The 17,777-nt window shown below is 42.0% G+C and overlaps 1 protein-coding gene across 8 annotated transcripts in view; it reads right to left on the reverse strand.

The window, feature by feature from the left end:
- The window catches only part of rims1b (regulating synaptic membrane exocytosis 1b), a 63,593-nt gene that overhangs the window by 27,381 nt on the left and 18,435 nt on the right, over positions 1–17,777 (reverse strand). For all 8 annotated transcript variants that reach the window (XM_084005922.1, XM_084005920.1, XM_084005918.1 and 5 more), the window contains exons 3-5: positions 16,111–16,131; positions 5,620–5,921; positions 4,213–5,108 (exon numbers count right to left, since the gene is read on the reverse strand). In XM_084005922.1, the coding sequence (XP_083862048.1) occupies positions 4,213–5,108; positions 5,620–5,921; positions 16,111–16,131 (1,219 nt within the window). The remainder of the gene's footprint in view (positions 1–4,212; positions 5,109–5,619; positions 5,922–16,110; positions 16,132–17,777) is intronic.

A 17,777-nucleotide genomic window follows, 5' to 3' on the forward strand; every position in this document is an offset into this window, starting at 1 on the left:
TTGTGTCCTTCAGTTCACATACTATTTCAAATCATACCCCCAATTTTTGTGCTGCATATTTATTTCTGTTATTCTATGTGTAACTAGTTATGTAACTGTATAAAAAGGAGACTGCTATTTTAATTAGAGCTATTGTTGCAATGTAGCTTCCAGACTCCAGTTCCCCCAGGAAGACTGCCAGGCTTTCAAGCAAATTTGACAGTACCCAAACCGTGGAATTAAAACTTCTGGGTCTGTCATGTGATGCCATTGGGCCTAAAAATACTTTCCGCTATATCTTACATTGGAAAGAGTGGTCAGCAAATCAGTGGGTAATTTTTATTTTTTTGGCATCACATGTATGAACACTTAAATCGCTGTTATTTAAACCATTAGGGTCCTAAAAGTTGTAAGATGCACTAATAGTCGTATCCAGCCATATTTTTTTCCACAAGGCATAATGAACATGTCATTCATGTGAGTGAGCCAATTTCTGGCATCAGCGTTCGGCTTCGTATTTGCATTGGTGCTGTACATTGTGGAAAAGACGGACGTCAGATTCTCCATGTTACAAGGCCGTCAATTAGTGACGGACATAATGCCTTATGATTGAGCAGTGACTCAGTTTTCTCAACTGTAAAAATAAACTGCGCCAGCACACACAGTACAGTATAGTACAACAAGTTCACACTTGTGCTCGTTCTCTGGGTACCTTTGAAGTGATTCTGGTAAATGTAGGAATATTTCACACACACACACACACACACGCACACAATACACACAATGTGGGCTAAAGTGCGCTGGGACACAGTGTTATCCCAAGAGTAGACTTCCTCTTCCATTTCCTCGGCACCATTATCACCTTGGTGTTCTTCTTTACACTAAGGAAGTAACCCAATTACATTAAATCACTCCCTGCTTCCATTTTACTTCAAATACTGAGTCAAACCTGCTGTTTCATTAAAGCCTCAGTCTTGGAGACACTTATATATCCAGTGGAATACAATGTATTGGGCAGAATGGGAAACCACGATGTAAACACTATTTACAATAATCCTGCTAAGAGGATTCTTGGAACATATACATAACGGTGTTTACATAACAACATCCTCTTATACATCATGTCTTTTTTGTGAGTGCTAGAAAAAAAAGTCAAAGCTTGTAATCTGAGCTCTCTGTACGCATTTCCTTTAACAACTGAGCTCTGCATTAAACTCATGTATTTCTATCCCTACATGATATGTTAGTGTCATACTATACGCTACCATGAGGTTGTTTTCAAGAAAATTAAACAGAAATTAAACTTTCAATATGGCTCGGCTGTTTATTCCTATCGTTATTATCTTATAATGATCACTAGTGGGAGTGGAGCCTTTAATCTTTTTACGTTAACCACTAAATCAATTGTAATCCAGTTTATAGCTTAAATCTAACAAAGCTTACGGTTACCCGTTAGACAGGCATTTAATCAATGGGTCCAATATGGATCAGTTATTGGCTTTTTTTTAACCAATTATGACTGTACCCAACATGGTGCCACAGCAAGTTTTACTAGATTATTTGACTCTTGATAACATTTTGTTTGCAGGTCCACTATCAGTTATAGTGTTAGCGTTTTAGTTACCTGTTTTTCAGTCCAATTCTGCAGCAGTCTCCCAATCGGTTTAAACTCAACTGGGCAATCATGCCTTCAAACATGAAACATACCTAACAGTAGAGTGTGCAGCGTCTTTTTGTGTTCTTTTAATGTTACAACCATTTCACAACACAACAAAGTAAGGTTCTGACTCAATATTAATATCTCAAATATTACTAACGTGTCTATAATTGATATTTCCACAATAATGTATGAATGGCAATTATTACTTTTTACATGTGTTACAGTCTATGTTTTTTTTCACCTTATTCCAAATCAATATTCCTACAAAGCTGTTTACATGGCTAATGAATATGAAATTGTTCTTAATATTTCCCTTGCATATTACAAATAATGATGTACGTACGTCCTTCACTGTATCATTTTTCAAACTGTGTTTTTCTAGCTAAGAACAGACTGTAAACCGTGAATATGCATCAGGCCATGCGTCGCAAACTGCTAGTTACCTCAATTCAAAAGCAAATTCTGAATGTGCCGTCCAAAGAATGCTCCTCAAACCTGCAGCATACCCCACGTTTTGGTAGTAAAATGTTACAATCTAATAATGCTTAGTTTTGAATATCCAGACAGAACAAGTGTTTAGTGTTTACGTGATCCGCGTTACATTCAGAAAAATTGTCGCATGCGGAATAAAAGTGGAATATTAGTGTGCGTGTAGATATTGTAAGCGTGACAATGTGTTAGTAGTGATGAACCCACAGAGAATTCTCAGCTGGCATCGGCTTTATAAATCTTGATAGTAGCTGCCCACTCTCATAATAGAATCAGCAAAAAAACATTAACCCACTGTACACTACCTGCTCAACAGGAAACAGCAGCCGGACACAATCAACAAATAGCTGGTGAACATAGAGGAACATTTCACAGCCAGCAAAAGCTGGATAGAAGAGCCACATATTTCCCTCAGGAGTTGGTAGAGACCAAAGACAGAGCTAAAAGAGGTAAACTCCTTGATGTGTGAATAAGGCAGTTTGCGAACACATTCACGGTATCAACTTGAAAAGCAGTCATATGTCAAAAGTCATGTTCAATCTAAATTCACACACATTGAGGTAAGAATTGGTGTCGCAGATCCTCCAGTCTAGTGAAAAAGATAAATTGACATTAAGTAATAAGTAAAATGAAGTTCTCTTAAATTTGAGGAGGGTAAAGTCTAACGCGGTTGTCTATCTTTTAACTGCGAAGGCCTTACACTTCAATCATGAGGCACTTTAATTGCAGGCACATAACATAAGGTCGACACATTTAGACTTCATAATGTAATCGACCGACACCCCATTGCAACAACATTCCAATACTTGACCTCGTATTAAAAATGCACTGAACCTTATAGATCTTTGTGGGGAAACACACGTTATCTGGCAATACTTGCTTTGAGACATTCTGTATTATCACCCACCTAGCTAAAGAATGTTTAAAACAGCTAATAATCCCAATCCACACCATCTACCCAGTCCCTGAGTTATAGTAATCTGGATTAAAACATCTGGAACAGGCCCTTTCTGTGACCGGTGAGAGAGATAAGCTGATAGAGCACGGCTAACTCTACCTACTGACTCTTGAATTTAGACGCTCCCCCATGGCTTATAATACAGCCTAGCATCGCTCCTCTAATAGCACTGAGCTGCGAAATACATAGTGAAGCCAGTGGTGACCGTGCAACATGCAACCACGGCCAGGCTTGATTTCAGCTGGTGGTCCACGGTCGGCTGTTTGCGAAGCATTACATAGCATGCGAGCCACTGACCTAATTCCACAAATCTGCTGTCCTAAATCACAGGGACTCTCCAAATGAATGAGAGCTGGTCTGGGAGCAGCGGGGTTTAGCCACAGCACAGAGGTGTAGATGACACATGAGGGTAGTAATTCACTGTATGCTGGGTGGGTGCCTCATCCTATCACTTATCGTAAAGTTTTACAGTCCGAAATTAGAATGTGATGGTATTAGAATAATCTTGTGAGCTAAAATATCTCTATAACTACTACCAGGGCTATTTTAGATGCTATTGCTAGGGAAATATGGCCGTGAAGTGACACTGCAATGGAAAAGAGCTTTATCTTTCTTATTTTACTCAGCTGTTTAAGGATAATTTATTCTTTAGAGCCATCTTTTATCTGAATACTCTCCCAAATTGAAAAATGTGTCCAATCATTCGTCCATTTATTCAATCGCTAGGTGTAGTATTAGCTGCAGGTCAATCAGCAGCTACAATTAACCATCAAACCTGTGACTCTAATCCTGCCCACACTACACTGCGTAAGTGATGCAACCAAGGCTCTCGACTAGATGAGCATATGCAGGGATCAAAATTAAGGTTTGATTCAGGCGGACAGCATGAGGATCATGTGTTAAGGACAAAGCAGGATTAAGGACAAGCATGTGAGCTTTCATAGGTGAGCAGCTCATTAACAAGTTTTAGTGTGTGGAAAAAGATAGCGGAGGCTTTGCTAGCTTCAACAAATCAGGAGCCAAGTCTAATGTAAGGAAATGGGTGACAGCAGACAGTGTAAGGTATGCAAGAGTGGATATATTTAGCTTAGTAAGCTAGCGGAGTGAGCACATCTGTCTGACTGACCTTTCTCGCTGACGCTTTCCATGTCCACGTCCTCACAGCTGGTGTACTCGGGCGTGGAGCCGCCTTCCTCCTCTGAACTGCTGATGGACATCTGCCTCTTGTTGACTCCGCGTTTGCTCTTGTATGACCGCGGAGGGGGCGGCCGCAAAGACTCCGACTGGTCGGAGCTCTGAGAGTCCTTCCTCAGCAGGTTATCCCCACCCTTGTCCCTTGGTGTCCGTGTTGTACTGGGCTCTATGTGGCCTTTGTTTGGGCCCCAATCTGGAGGCACCTGTCCCCCAGGTTGGGGTCCTGATCTCACTCCACCTCCTGCAGGTGGAGCTCCCCCTCCAACCCCCACGGTCCTATCCACAGAGTAGGCTCGGTAGTTCTCCAAGAGGGCCTTGTGGTTTCCCTCCCCACCTCCACCCCTCCTGGCCAGACGGTTTTCAGGCACCTCCCCTCCCCCACCTCCTCCTTCACCAGGCCCGAGTCCGACCTCGTTGATCGCCAGATCACTATGTCGCCGCTCATGGCGGACCTTGGACACCTTAGCATGCATGCGCATCTCCTGCTCCTCCTTCTGCGGTTTCACCGGGTATCGCGCCAGATTGGGATCACTGCGGTAACGATTCTGGAACTCCTCCTCACGGCGCTGGCGCTCCCTCTGCTCCTCTTCCTCTGGGCGCCGCCGGTGCATTTCTGAACGACCCAAGTTCCCCTCCACGTCGTCGTAGTCCTGAGAATTAATTTTTTCCAGCCTCCGTCCATCTCCCAAGCGTCTCTCTCCTCTTTCCCCAGGAAGCACTCGCTCATCCAGGGATGACTGAGATGGCAACTTCCCAGCAGGTCGCCGGCCACTACCACGCCCCATGCCTCCCTTACCATTTTGTTCATGGAGAGAAACTGGCCTTTTCCTGTACAAGAAGAGGATTCATTACACCAATGTTTCACAAAGTCTAGAGAGACAGACACAAAAACAGGCATTTGTCAAATACAGGCTGAGAAGAAATATTCTGTCCTAAGAACATTCCTTTATTTGATTTCTATCTGCAAAACCTTGCTCGCCTTTATACAAACAGATTAAAACTTCTACTAGACTGCAACATTTACTGAACTCGCCCACTGGATGAAAACAAAGGGATTGAATCAAAGACCTCTCAAGACTAAAACCTGTGACCTAGCTTCTCCATTGGTTTAGCTAGAACAAACACTCATCTTTTCTTTTTTTCACCACAGGGATTAAAAAAACAACAGGAGCTTTAGCCAGCAAGCAGTCCTAGATATCTGGTTTTGGAAGAAATATGGTTCCCATTTTCCAAAAAAAGTGCAGGTGGTACATATAAAACATAATCTCGTGGCAACTACTGCAGCATAAAGATGAAAAATCACGGAAGTTGTGTCAATGCGTGTCTCTTAAAGCCTTACTTTTCCCTAGGTGGTTCACTTTGGGAGCGGGAGCCAGGCATGGTGTCAGCACCCTTGGCAGCAATGACACCAGCAGGCGGCTGATTCCCGTCCGGTGGCCCCGCGTTGGCGTTGGTGCTGGAGGGCGGGGCTTGGGATCTGGAGCGGAGTAGCTTCCTGTCCCGTTGGGCCTCACCCCCAATGGCTGGGTTGTCCAAGGAGGTGCCCAGGCTCCCAGGTCGCACCCCTGACCCCGAAAACCATTCTCCTGATTTGGTGAGAATCTCCTGCTGTTTACGGCACAGGTTGCATACCCACATTACCTACATGGGTGGAAAGTACAAAAGTGTTTGCAAGCTGCGTTTGGTGGCATTAAAGAAAGACATTAAATAAATGGAATACCTAACAAAAAAAGTGGTTAGGCATGCCTGTGACACAAAAACCTGCACAAATTACACAACGCAAATTAATCATATTGAGCTCCGCACCAAACAAATGCAGCGTTGTTAACTTCATGGGAGTGGATTCAAGTTCTCCTGGATTAGGGATGTTAAAACTAACCAATCACAGTTAACCAGCAAATCATAAAACCTTTGACTGATTAATGCTATCAGGTAAACAGTTCAAAGAGTTATGAGAACCAGAGGAAAGCTCAGAGGAGCGACTTGTCACTTAATAGCTGGTCCACCTCAAGTGACCCGATGGCGTTGTTGTGGTTGTTGACCTTCAGGGCTAACCCCCTTCAATTTGATCAGCAAGACACAAGAACGCGGCTTGAGGAGTTGAAGCACTTATTCAGCGACAAACTACGCACGCTGCATACGACTGTTATAACATTGCTGCTAACCTCCTGGTCATCATCACACACTAACTGCAGAACACTGGTGGAAACCCAGACAGACACACAGCTGACACCCTCACAGCTAAACTAATGCAGAGACTTACTAGGAAAAGTGGCTGCATGTGTCATCAGTGCATCAGTTATAGTGGCACCTTTTTAGTACTTCGACCACAGCAACCCTGCATGCAAGGCGCTACTAATGTCGGTTAATGATCGGTTAACGCGGGTCGGCAATCGGTGAGATAAACATATTCTAAATGAACATTCTTATCCTAGACATATTTTAAATGCAACTTTCATTTATCCAGGATAGTACCACTGATATGTAAAGTGTCTTTTGTACCTTCATGAACCTTCACAAATGGCGTCTTTCAGCTCACATACATCTCGGAAAGCCACCATTAAAAAAAGAAATTCCCCCACATGCTTCCCCTCCTTCCTTTGCTAGAGCTAATCAAACATACTAGAGAGCAACCACACATGACAGACTATACCGTTTCAATACTTCCATTATCTGTGAATACAGTTTGGTGGAGACTATGGTAAGCTCCGTACTGCTGTTAAATATATATATATATATATCACCTGCCATGTGGTTGTATTGCTTTGAATTTATTGCATTGTAAAATACAAAATGTATTATATTTCTATCCATTAAGTTCATGTTGATGATATAATAAAACATTATACTTTAGAGTGCTACAACAATACTGTAATACTGTAGTTGGAGATGAGGAAGACAACATTTTCTAAACATGATTGTACTATAAACAGTTTATGTATTGTTTTCACCCAAAAAGGAGAAAGAGTGAGTGAAAGAGTTCATTCAAATCAGTGCACCATCTTTACACATGCAGGCAATGATTTTCTGTTATTAAGACTTTTATGAAATGCATCAACACAAGATGACTACAGCCATGTACGATAGCCAATGATAGCATTTGATTATTCGCCGTCCAAATCAAACCCTACAACATCAAATACTCACATGTCGCCATGGCTACTGAATACCGCCTCACTTTGACAGCACAAAAACAGGATTTATCTCCCTCCGTATTTATAATCCCAACGGTTTATTTTTTCAGCGAATAAATCCAAAGCAAAGAAGAAAACAGTCGCCCGCTGCTATTCCGCTGCAGAATCTTGGCACACGTTTAAAACAAAACACCTCTGGGACCTCCAGAAACCCCCAAAATGTTACTCCTCGACGGCCACTGAGATGGACTGTTAGTAGTCAGTGTAGCAGTTAGCAGTTAGCCTTCAGCGCACCAAAGCACATTCATCATGGCCTGATTGAATCCTAGTTGGCGCATGTCCAGACTAATCTAAAGTAAATCAGCTGCCCGCACGGCCCACAGCTGTCGGGCAGCCGCCCAGCCACACACACACTACGTTCTCTTTCTCTCTGTCTACCTCCACCTCTTTACCTCCGATGAGGGGCAACAGATTAGCAGTGGCCAGTAATCCCTTCAGCCCTTCACCATTATTTAACTCATCACCAGATGACTATACCAGCTCACAGTTTAGAACTTCTAACCCCCTCCTCCATCAGCACCCTGAGACAGAACTAGACAGGTTAGAGATTAAGCCCAGATGCTCCCAACCCCCCCTCTTCATTATTTCCCAGTGCATGATGGGAGATAACATACTTAAAAAATGTACAATGTACACTAGTCTTCACCTCTAGATACCAGTTGAATTTGAAACAGCTTAAACCATTTTAACTCAATAATAAAATTATAGAAGCATATCAAAATAATCCTTCTCAATCACTCATCACTTATGACCCACTTGAAGTGTCTGTATCAGCAAATACAGATGTGGTGTTCTGGATGTTTCTGGGCATCAACCGCTACAAAAACATAGCAATGAGGTGCCAGATCGTAAGCACACATCCAAGAAGAATCTACAAAGATGGCCGTCAAAGAACCCACCCACCCACCCGCAGTAATAGTGAAGCAAAAGAGGTGAATCTGTGGTTGGCTTTCAGCAGCTGATGAGCCGGGAGGAGGGGCCAACTTTAAACTGCAACCACCAAATCCTACTCATTCTGCCGTTAAATAAAGACCTACAATTCAGGCTATTGATATGTATGACTGTGATATACATTATATTCCAATTTGATGTCTTCCTTTGAATAATTGAAGTTTTTAACATTTGATGTTGGCCTTCCTTCCATTGGCACTCAAGTAGTACTGAGTAGGGCTGGTATCAAACGTACTGGTGCCAACTTTCAATGATCTGGACAGATGTATAATTAGATAGTTCCTTATTAAAACATTTTTTTATCTCTTGTATAGCTGCAAACAATCACTGAAAGACTCCAGAATTGGACAAGAAAGAAAGAAAATTGACTTCTTTTGGGAAATTAAAAAAAGGGATTTAAAAAACTATCCAACATATATTTCTATAGTATTGATCCTTATATCTATATGGCTTGCATCTATAGTATATATAGGCTTCTTTGCTAATCGCTCCTAGTGAAGAGGAATAAATGTCCTAATCCACAAATCCACAATTAATCCTTGAATGAAAACATATAGAAAAAACCTCACATCATGGGACGACCACTCATGGCCTGTTTATTCTCAAACAGATCTCATTTTCTAATGGCACGCCTCCATGTGTTAGTTAAGTGGTTAAAGCCTACACTGCAGGTGGGGGGAGGGTAGTAAACAATAAAGAAGTAACAAAAATTGGCGCACACACACACACACACACGGGATATAATACATATAATCCTTCACTGGAGTGATTGTGCTCTGTGTTCCTGGATAGCCTGAAAGATATTGTAGGGGGAATTAATTGTGAGTGTGTTTATGTTTATGTCCATAAAATGAAAAAGTCTAAAGTCAGCTAAACTGACCAATTGACTCCGTCCGTCCAGAAGCAGCGCATGCTAGCGTCACGTCCAGTTCTTCTATTCACTGTGGAGCAGGATGTGCTGTGAGAACGTGTCTGCGTCTGTGCAGATATGCGTACAGCATGTATATGTGGGACATTTCTGGAACCTCCTTGCCGAGGAGAGCATGGCGTGGGCGACTGCCTGTAGGCGAGATGTGTATGTGTGTGCGGAAAATAAGCCGTGCCATCTCGCTCATGTAATAATGTCAACCTCCTTCTGCCTAAAAAATGTACTTCTCCATGGTAACCAAATCACACAGAGCCAGTGAGACGAAGGGGGGCAACACATTGTGTGTGTGTGTGTGTGTGTGTGTGTGTTTGAGCCTGTAAAACTGAGAAAGACAGACACAGAGAGTGTCAGTACTGAAGGACAATAACAGAAAGAGAAACATTTAAAATTATAACTGCAAAAATGTAATTTAGACTACATTGAGTTACATTTGCCATATGAATCTGAGCATGGATTCCCTCTCCTCTCCCTTCCTTTCCTTGCCATTTATTTCACTTCCTTTTCATTCCTCTCCTTTACTCCTTTCGGTTATTTTCCTTTTCTTGGGTGTTCTTGCTCTTTCCCTCTTTTTCCTTCCTTTTCCTCCTTTCCTTCCATTTTCTTCACTCTTACTCTTTCCGTTTCCTTTTTTTATTCCCTTTAATCTCTCCTCAGTGTCTAACTCAGCTGACACACCTGGCTGACTTGACAAATGAAGACGCCACACACCTGTCACTCACACTCCTCCATCCCATACTCCCTTCCCTTCATCTCCCGCCCCCCAGCAGTGCTCCATCCATCTGCTGACAAAGTGATGAAGGCATGCGTCTGCAGCTCTGCCAACAGCAGCACCATTCAACAGCAGCTCGCGTCGAGAACAGCATTCATTTAGGGCCCGAATTGTGTGAACATCAGCTTTTCCTTAAATGGGCAGAATAAATGGGAGCCTTGGGGGGGGGGGGGTTTGGCTTCCAGTGAGAGTGTGTAGTGACCCTGCCCTCCACACACACACACACACACACACACACACACATAAACACACCTCGACAGAATGACATATGAGGCAGCGCCGGGTGTAAACTGTGATTGTTCAGGGAATGAATCCTGAATGGTGGGAAGAGGGACGACCGCAAAAGACATAATGCTCCATTTCCTCTAATAAGGGCGTAGATCACCTCTGCAAGCAGGCCAAATGCATTCAGTGCTAAAGATGACTGAAAGGAAAGCAGCAGAGCTCAAGATCGCGGTGATGTAGTGTTCTCAGTGCTTTACATCACCCAACAAGTCCTCCAAATGAAACAACAAATACTGTACGTTGTATGTAACTGGCTTCCAAAGCGAAGCATATAAGGGTTTCCTGTTCCGACGCCTTCCAAAAATGTTACACATCATTGTTGTAAAATTAATCATTCATGATGTGACAACACTGTGGTTAAGATTTCATTGGGTTTGGGAACATTTACATTAGTTGTCTTATTTATAAGCGTATTCAATTCTGTGTGCTCCCAGGTACGATCTCCTAGGAAAATGAAGGCTTTGTTTACGGCACAAAGGAAGTGCGTCAAACATGACTGTTAAATCTCCATACAACTTCCCCCCTCTTCCTCCTTCTCGCCTGATAGTCATTCCTATGACCACTAGAGGGCTTTGATACTTGAATGTAAACAAATGTAATTTATGGGCATTTGTTGACGCTGTCTATGAAATCTTGGGATTAAAAAAAGATTAAAAAAGATTAAAAACTGGTGGTTGATGGATATCATGAATATAGAGGAAATGATGATGATGTTCAGTGGGTGATTAATATTAATGTGAGCTCCACTTCAACCTCTAGTGGTCTGCTCCATTATTTTTTAGTATACGGATTGTAAACCTGCAACATGTTTCTTTTTTTAGAGCGAGAGAAATGAATCATGTATAAAGCATGCCAAGTTGATGGACATTGTACATGTCATGCCTATGCGTTTTAAGCTTTGTTCGCATCATTTAACTCCCTGTTCTTATTCCCAACTCATTACATATGGACGCACGGTTGCAATTTTAAAGATGTGATTTAAATTGTGACTTCAAACAAAGTTATTTGGTTAGCTTCAGGCAACAAAAGTACTTGGTTAGGTTCAGGCAACAAAACGACTTTGTTAGGTTCAGGCACCAAAACACTTGGTTACGTTCAGGCAACAAAACTACTAGGTTAGGTTCAGGCAACAAAACTACTTGGTTAGGTTCAGGCAACAAAACTACTTGGTTAGGTTCAGGCAACAAACCTCTTGGTTAGGTTCAGGCAACAAAACTACTTGGTTAGGTTCAGGCAACAAAACTACTAGGTTAGGTTCAGGCAACACACCTCTTGGTTAGGTTCAGGCAACAAAACTACTTGGTTAGGTTCAGGCAACAAAACTACTAGGTTAGGTTCAGGCAACAAAACTACTAGGTTAGGTTCAGGCAACAAACCTCTTGGTTAGGTTCAGGCAACAAAACTACTTAGTTAGGTTCAGGCAATAAAACTACTCAGTTAGGTTCAGGCAACAAACCTCTTGGTTAGGTTCAGGCAACAAAACTACTTGGTTAGGTTCAAGCAACAAAACTACTAGGTTAGGTTCAGGCAACAAAACTACTAGGTTAGGTTCAGGCAACAAACCTCTTGGTTAGGTTCAGGCAACAAAACTACTTGGTTAGGTTCAGGCAACAAAACTACTAGGTTAGGTTCAGGCAACAAACCTCTTGGTTAGGTTCAGGCAACAAAACTACTTGGTTAGGTTCAGGCAACAAAACTACTAGGTTAGGTTCAGGCAACAAAACTACTTGGTTAGGTTCAGGCAACACAACTACTTAGTTAGGTTCAGGCAACAAAACTACTAGGTTAGGTTCAGGCAACAAACCTCTTGGTTAGGTTCAGGCAACAAAACTACTTGGTTAGGTTCAGGCAACAAAACTACTAGGTTAGGTTCAGGCAACAAAACTACTTGGTTAGGTTCAGGCAACAAAACTACTTAGTTAGGTTCAGGCAATAAAACTACTCAGTTAGGTTCAGGCAACAAACCTCTTGGTTAGGTTCAGGCAACAAAACTACTTGGTTAGGTTCAGGCAACAAAACTACTAGGTTAGGTTCAGGTAACAAACCTCTTGGTTAGGTTCAGGCAACAAAACTACTTGGTTAGGTTCAGGCAACAAAACTACTCGGTTAGGTTCAGGCAACAAAACTACTAGGTTAGGTTCAGGCAACAAAACAACTTGGTTAGGTTCAGGCTACAAAACTACTAGGTTAGGTTCAGGCAATAAAACTACTTGGTTAGGTTCAGGCAACAAAACTACTCGGTTAGGTTCAGGCAATAAAACTACTCAGTTAGGTTCAGGCAACACAACTACTTGGTTAGATTCAGGCAACAAAACTACTTGGTTAGATTCAGGCAACAAAACTACTTGGTTAGGTTCAGGCAACAAAACTACTCGGTTAGGTTCAGGCAATAAAACTACTCAGTTAGGTTCAGGCAACACAACTACTTGGTTAGATTCAGGCAACAAAACTACTTGGTTAGATTCAGGCAACAAAACTACTTGGTTAGGTTCAGGCAACAAAACTACTTAGTTAGGTTCAGGAAAAAAATGTGCTTTGGGTTAACATAAGGAGGTTTGTTGTCTAAATACATAAGTATTCAACGTAAAGAATTCGGTTGACTTTTGGTTTCACACAGGACATGAACAGGGGTCTCCTGAGTGAAAGCCATGCTTTAGTTTTCACCACCATCTATCCACCACATATAATTCGTCATCAGACTTCCAGAACACTAGCTCTGAGCATCTTATATTGCCACAGCATGAAATGACATGCAAAAAGCAAAAATTTGCAGCGATGATGAACATGCTAATTGACTTAAATAATTGTTGCATTATTCCCTGGTAACACCAGGCTGCAACAGCAGCTTGCATTATGGCGATGTCACGACTTATATTCAGGTTGTTAATGTGCAGTCAGACTGCACGTTTCTTGCCTCACCAACTTGTTTTAATAATGTCTCAACTTTCCCAAATCCAGTAATTAACTTGATGAATACGATGTTAATTTTATTAATTCATGCATGGTCTTTCACTTTTCACAGGTGAATTTTCAGTGAGGGTTAGAACAATAGCATCTGTAACAGTATTACGAAGCACTTTACATTCACACAAACATTTAAGACTTGAGCTTGTAGCTATTGACTTTTGCCTGATCCAGTCTGGAGGTCCTATTATTAGACATACAGGCCATCAGGCTTTGCTATAATGTCTGTCAGACTCATAAGCACATTTGTTTGTAGTCCAGTAAAGTGTGCAGTTGCATGGTGACGTGGGGAAGGATATACTGGGAGAGAGAACAAACAGACATAGGGTCAGACAGCCATAAGAGTTAAGTGGAGAATCAAGATGCTTTAGAACGGACAGAGAGGAGGAGGAGGAGGAGGAGGAGGACTAAGTCAACTAGTACCAAGATCCATGATAGAGATTATGCAGTGTATCCTCCCTTCCGGTAAAAAGTGCAGCGTCAGCTTGATGCAGGAAGCAGGCAAGACTCTGTGTGGCTGTATCACTGAATCTGAGGATGTTGTGTGTTTGTGGTAAATTGTAGGCCATAAACTGATTCAAGCCACACAAGGTACCAAATACTTACACATAAACATCGGAAAGGCCTGCAATGCACATTACTAAAAAACTAAACATGTGCACCTACATCATATATGAGAAATAATTAAATACAATGTAAAAGTGTTGAAATGCTGACACTTCAACTGAAAGCACTATAATGGGATAATGTGTGTGTGTGTGTGTGTGTGTGTGTGTGTGTGTGTGTGTGTGTGTGTGTGTGTGTGTGTGTGTGTGTGTGTGTGTGTGTGTGTGTGTGTGTGTGCACTAGGACCCAGCACCTGCCTGCTATCCACTGGGAGGCAGTGCTCCTCTATAAAAAGGAGAATGACTGTCAGTGCTTTGGTCAGTTTCTGGAAGCAATCTGGAGCCGACATTGAACACACATAAACAAACACTCAGCCATTAACAAGCTATAGCACCAGTGTTAGCGGTGCAGCTCGGCAGAGAGGGCTATGAAATAAACACCAGCTTCTTCACACACTTCAGAGCTAGCTTAGCTTCATCAGATACTGAAACTGGTTTCAACTTGAAGCTGATGACATTTAATGATGTGTTCTGTTTACAAAGCAATGGCTGAAGTTCCCAACACTAATACTATAATTTAAATGATTAGAAATGCTCCAATAACGAATCGGACACATGACATGCATATCCGCCGATACACTAGAATACCAAAAAAAAATTTAAAACCCAGAAAAGGTCATAATTCTCTCTCTAATCTAACATCGGCCACCTAGCTTACATAAACCTTTACCATGTTTACCAAAGTTGTGTGATATTTGAGAAATTTGTTTGGTTAGTAAAACTCAGCTCGTGGGTAAAATTCTCCTTCTAGCTCAAATTCTGGTTCAAAATTCAGTTCATGTAAGAAACTATTGTTCCAGGCGTAACAACATCCATCTTGGCTCTATTGACTGACAGCTCAGAGGGCAGAACCAAAGTATAAAGAAGCTCAACGATTGGGAATTTTACAAGGTTGAGTTATCTAATCCTCGTCTCGTCGAATGTTTTTACACACTTTTTCAACATGAATGGCATTAAAACAGGTAGGATTAGCTCTACTAAAGTATAGAACACTTCTCCACGGAAGAAAATGGCTTGCTTTTTCCTCCTGCGTGTGTTAATCAGAAGGGATGGTAACCTGGTGAAGGGAAAGGATTTAGATGAAGGCTTTCACCAAACATGAAAGTATCAGGAAACATGGTATTTTGGGATTGCTCTGCAGAGGAAACACAGCTAACCAAATTGACATGTCCCACAAGAAATTGAGGAGTATAACAGCAAGTCAAGGAGAAGAGATATGTTCCCAGCTGGATTGCCACTTATTGAACTGTAGTAGGTGCAACACCATTTCCCACCTAAAAACACAACTGCCTATATTTGATACCTTAAGCAGCACATCAAACGGCTGTATGAAGAACGTGAGTCAATTCTGTTTTCCATCCTGACTCATTTGCTGCCTTATCCGGAAGCATAAGCACAAACAATGAATCCTCTTTCTGTCAATTCAAGGGCTCCAGTGACTTCCCAAACTATAACTCAACCATTGTCTTCACCAGTCCTGACTTTGACAGGGCTCAGCAGTAAACAACACTTTGTTGACATTTCACAGCGACCAAGCATAAAAGGGGAAGTGGACAACGTGGAACATATACCTGGGCCCCTCCCATCTCCCCATGGCAAGGCTGGTCTGGTCTCAAACACACAGGCAGGGAAAGCATGCACGGGCATGAGTGTGCGTTGCGCATTCAGGTAAATAGTCTGTAGGTCGAGTGCTTTCTTATATGCATGCCGTCTGAAATGCCAATCTTCCATCCCCGTTTTTTGTCAAGGATTTAAATCAGTATCCAATGGCCCCCTTTTCAGCACAACCATGCCTACAGCCATAGGAAGAGGGGTCAGGATGGGTCAGTAGGGTCAGACGGACTATATTAAGGCTCATGCTCGCTCTGCCCGTCAGTTTATTTTCCGGGTCTGCATTCATTCTCAGAATTAGAGTGCTGCCCTGGGACCTCTTAACCAAAATCATCAGTGGAGCGAAAACTAATAGTGGGTCTGAATTCCCGTTCTGATACTGTGAATGAGCACAGACCCAAGTGTGAAGGGGAGACAATAGTTGTGACCCATGCAGCAAAATCCATCACCCAGCGAGCCTTACCCTGTCCTTCACTATGAGACACTTTGCAAGGGGAGGAGACAAACAACGGACACAGAGTTAGTCAGGGTTTACACTGGGGAGAGAATCCTCGGGAGGACACAGCAGCTCCACCCCACACAGTACAGTAAGTGCTCTGAGGAATCAAAGTGAACAAAAACCATGACCTATCAGGGACTCCCTCTGTTCAGTTAAGTCAGTAATCCATAAGTGGATTTGTGTACACACACTGGCTCCGTTCCAATCCGATAGCTTGCTCTCTTGCATCTGATATTGTTGGTTTTCAACCCTTCCCCCCCCCCCCCCCTTTGAGCTGGGAAATTATAGATCCGGCCAATATGGAAGAAACTAAAGATAGAAATATTCTGCGTCACCTTTTCCAGGGTAGAAATCAACATGCTGTAAACAGACAAGAGAGTTCTCAGCTCCAGATTTGAACACAGCCAGCATTTTTTTTTTTTTTTTTTACTTTTAGGTGGCACAAACATCACATTCACAGCACAGAGAAAACACAAAAAAATAAAAAAAGATGCTAACCACTTTGTCCTCCTTTGTGGCATGCAGTCCAGGTAGCAGTGAGTGTTGAGAAAAGTGATGGTGGAAGTAAAGCAGGAGAGGAAAGGAGAGAAGGAAAACGGAAGAACATAAAAGATATAAGAAACAAAGATGCAAAGAGGGTGAATTTGTGAAATGGAATAGTGACGAGATTGTTGGAAAAGAGGGGAAAAGAACAAAAGGGGGGGAAAAGAGGGAAAGAGGACGTGGTGCAAACATTTGTTAATTACATTCTGCAGAAGCGATACACATACTTCATATTCATGACAGAGTGAGGTGGCGGTGACAACAGTATGTGAATGTATGTGGCCACTGACATGTTAGCAACATGCATGACCTGGCTTGGCTTGACCTTGGCGTGACCTCGGCAGCATCATGTGTCACAGCTCCTCAGTTCTTCCACGCTGTACCTTTTACTAAACCTCCATACAAGTCCATGAAAGTTCACATTTAAATGTGCTTTGTAAATGATTTATGCTATAATGAAAGCAGCTTGATGTGGGTAGAAAAATAAAAACGGATCATTTGATCATCTTTGTATCCACCGCAGGACACAAACAAACAAGTTCAAAGAGGTCGCTGCATGAAAGCTGTGAATACGTTTAAATGCAGGGGTGATGAATAAATGCATCTGTTTCTGATTCACATTTAATAATCATAAAGTATGTTCATTATTATGCCAAGCGGGGGCAAAACTTTGTGTTTGGATGGCGTTTGCACAGCGTGTTGCTGTGATGCCTTCTGCAGGGCACAGCGCAGCACTACACACCTCCGTCATTAGAAGCTTATATAAGAAGATGAGAAGTTATTGAACCAATCATTTTCAAATTGTACAGAGCTATGTATAATTATAATAATATAATATTCCAACATGAATATTTTCACTGCCGTTAACGTTCTAAACACGCTCAAATAAGGTTCAGTAAGATGTTTGTGAGCTTATGTTGAGAAATCATTTGGTTCATAATAATCTGGTTTCATGTGGTCCCTTTGAACACCTTTGGAAAAGTTATGAGTTGTAGCTGCAGCTGTTATGCACAAATATATAATAATTGATTATTGATATTTGATTTTTTTGATAAAGTGAAGATATCTGCAAACCTGGACGAATACAA

Source organism: Eutrigla gurnardus, assembly GCF_963514095.1.
Source record: "Eutrigla gurnardus genome assembly, chromosome: 3".
NCBI classification, from domain to species: Eukaryota; Metazoa; Chordata; class Actinopteri; order Perciformes; family Triglidae; genus Eutrigla; species Eutrigla gurnardus.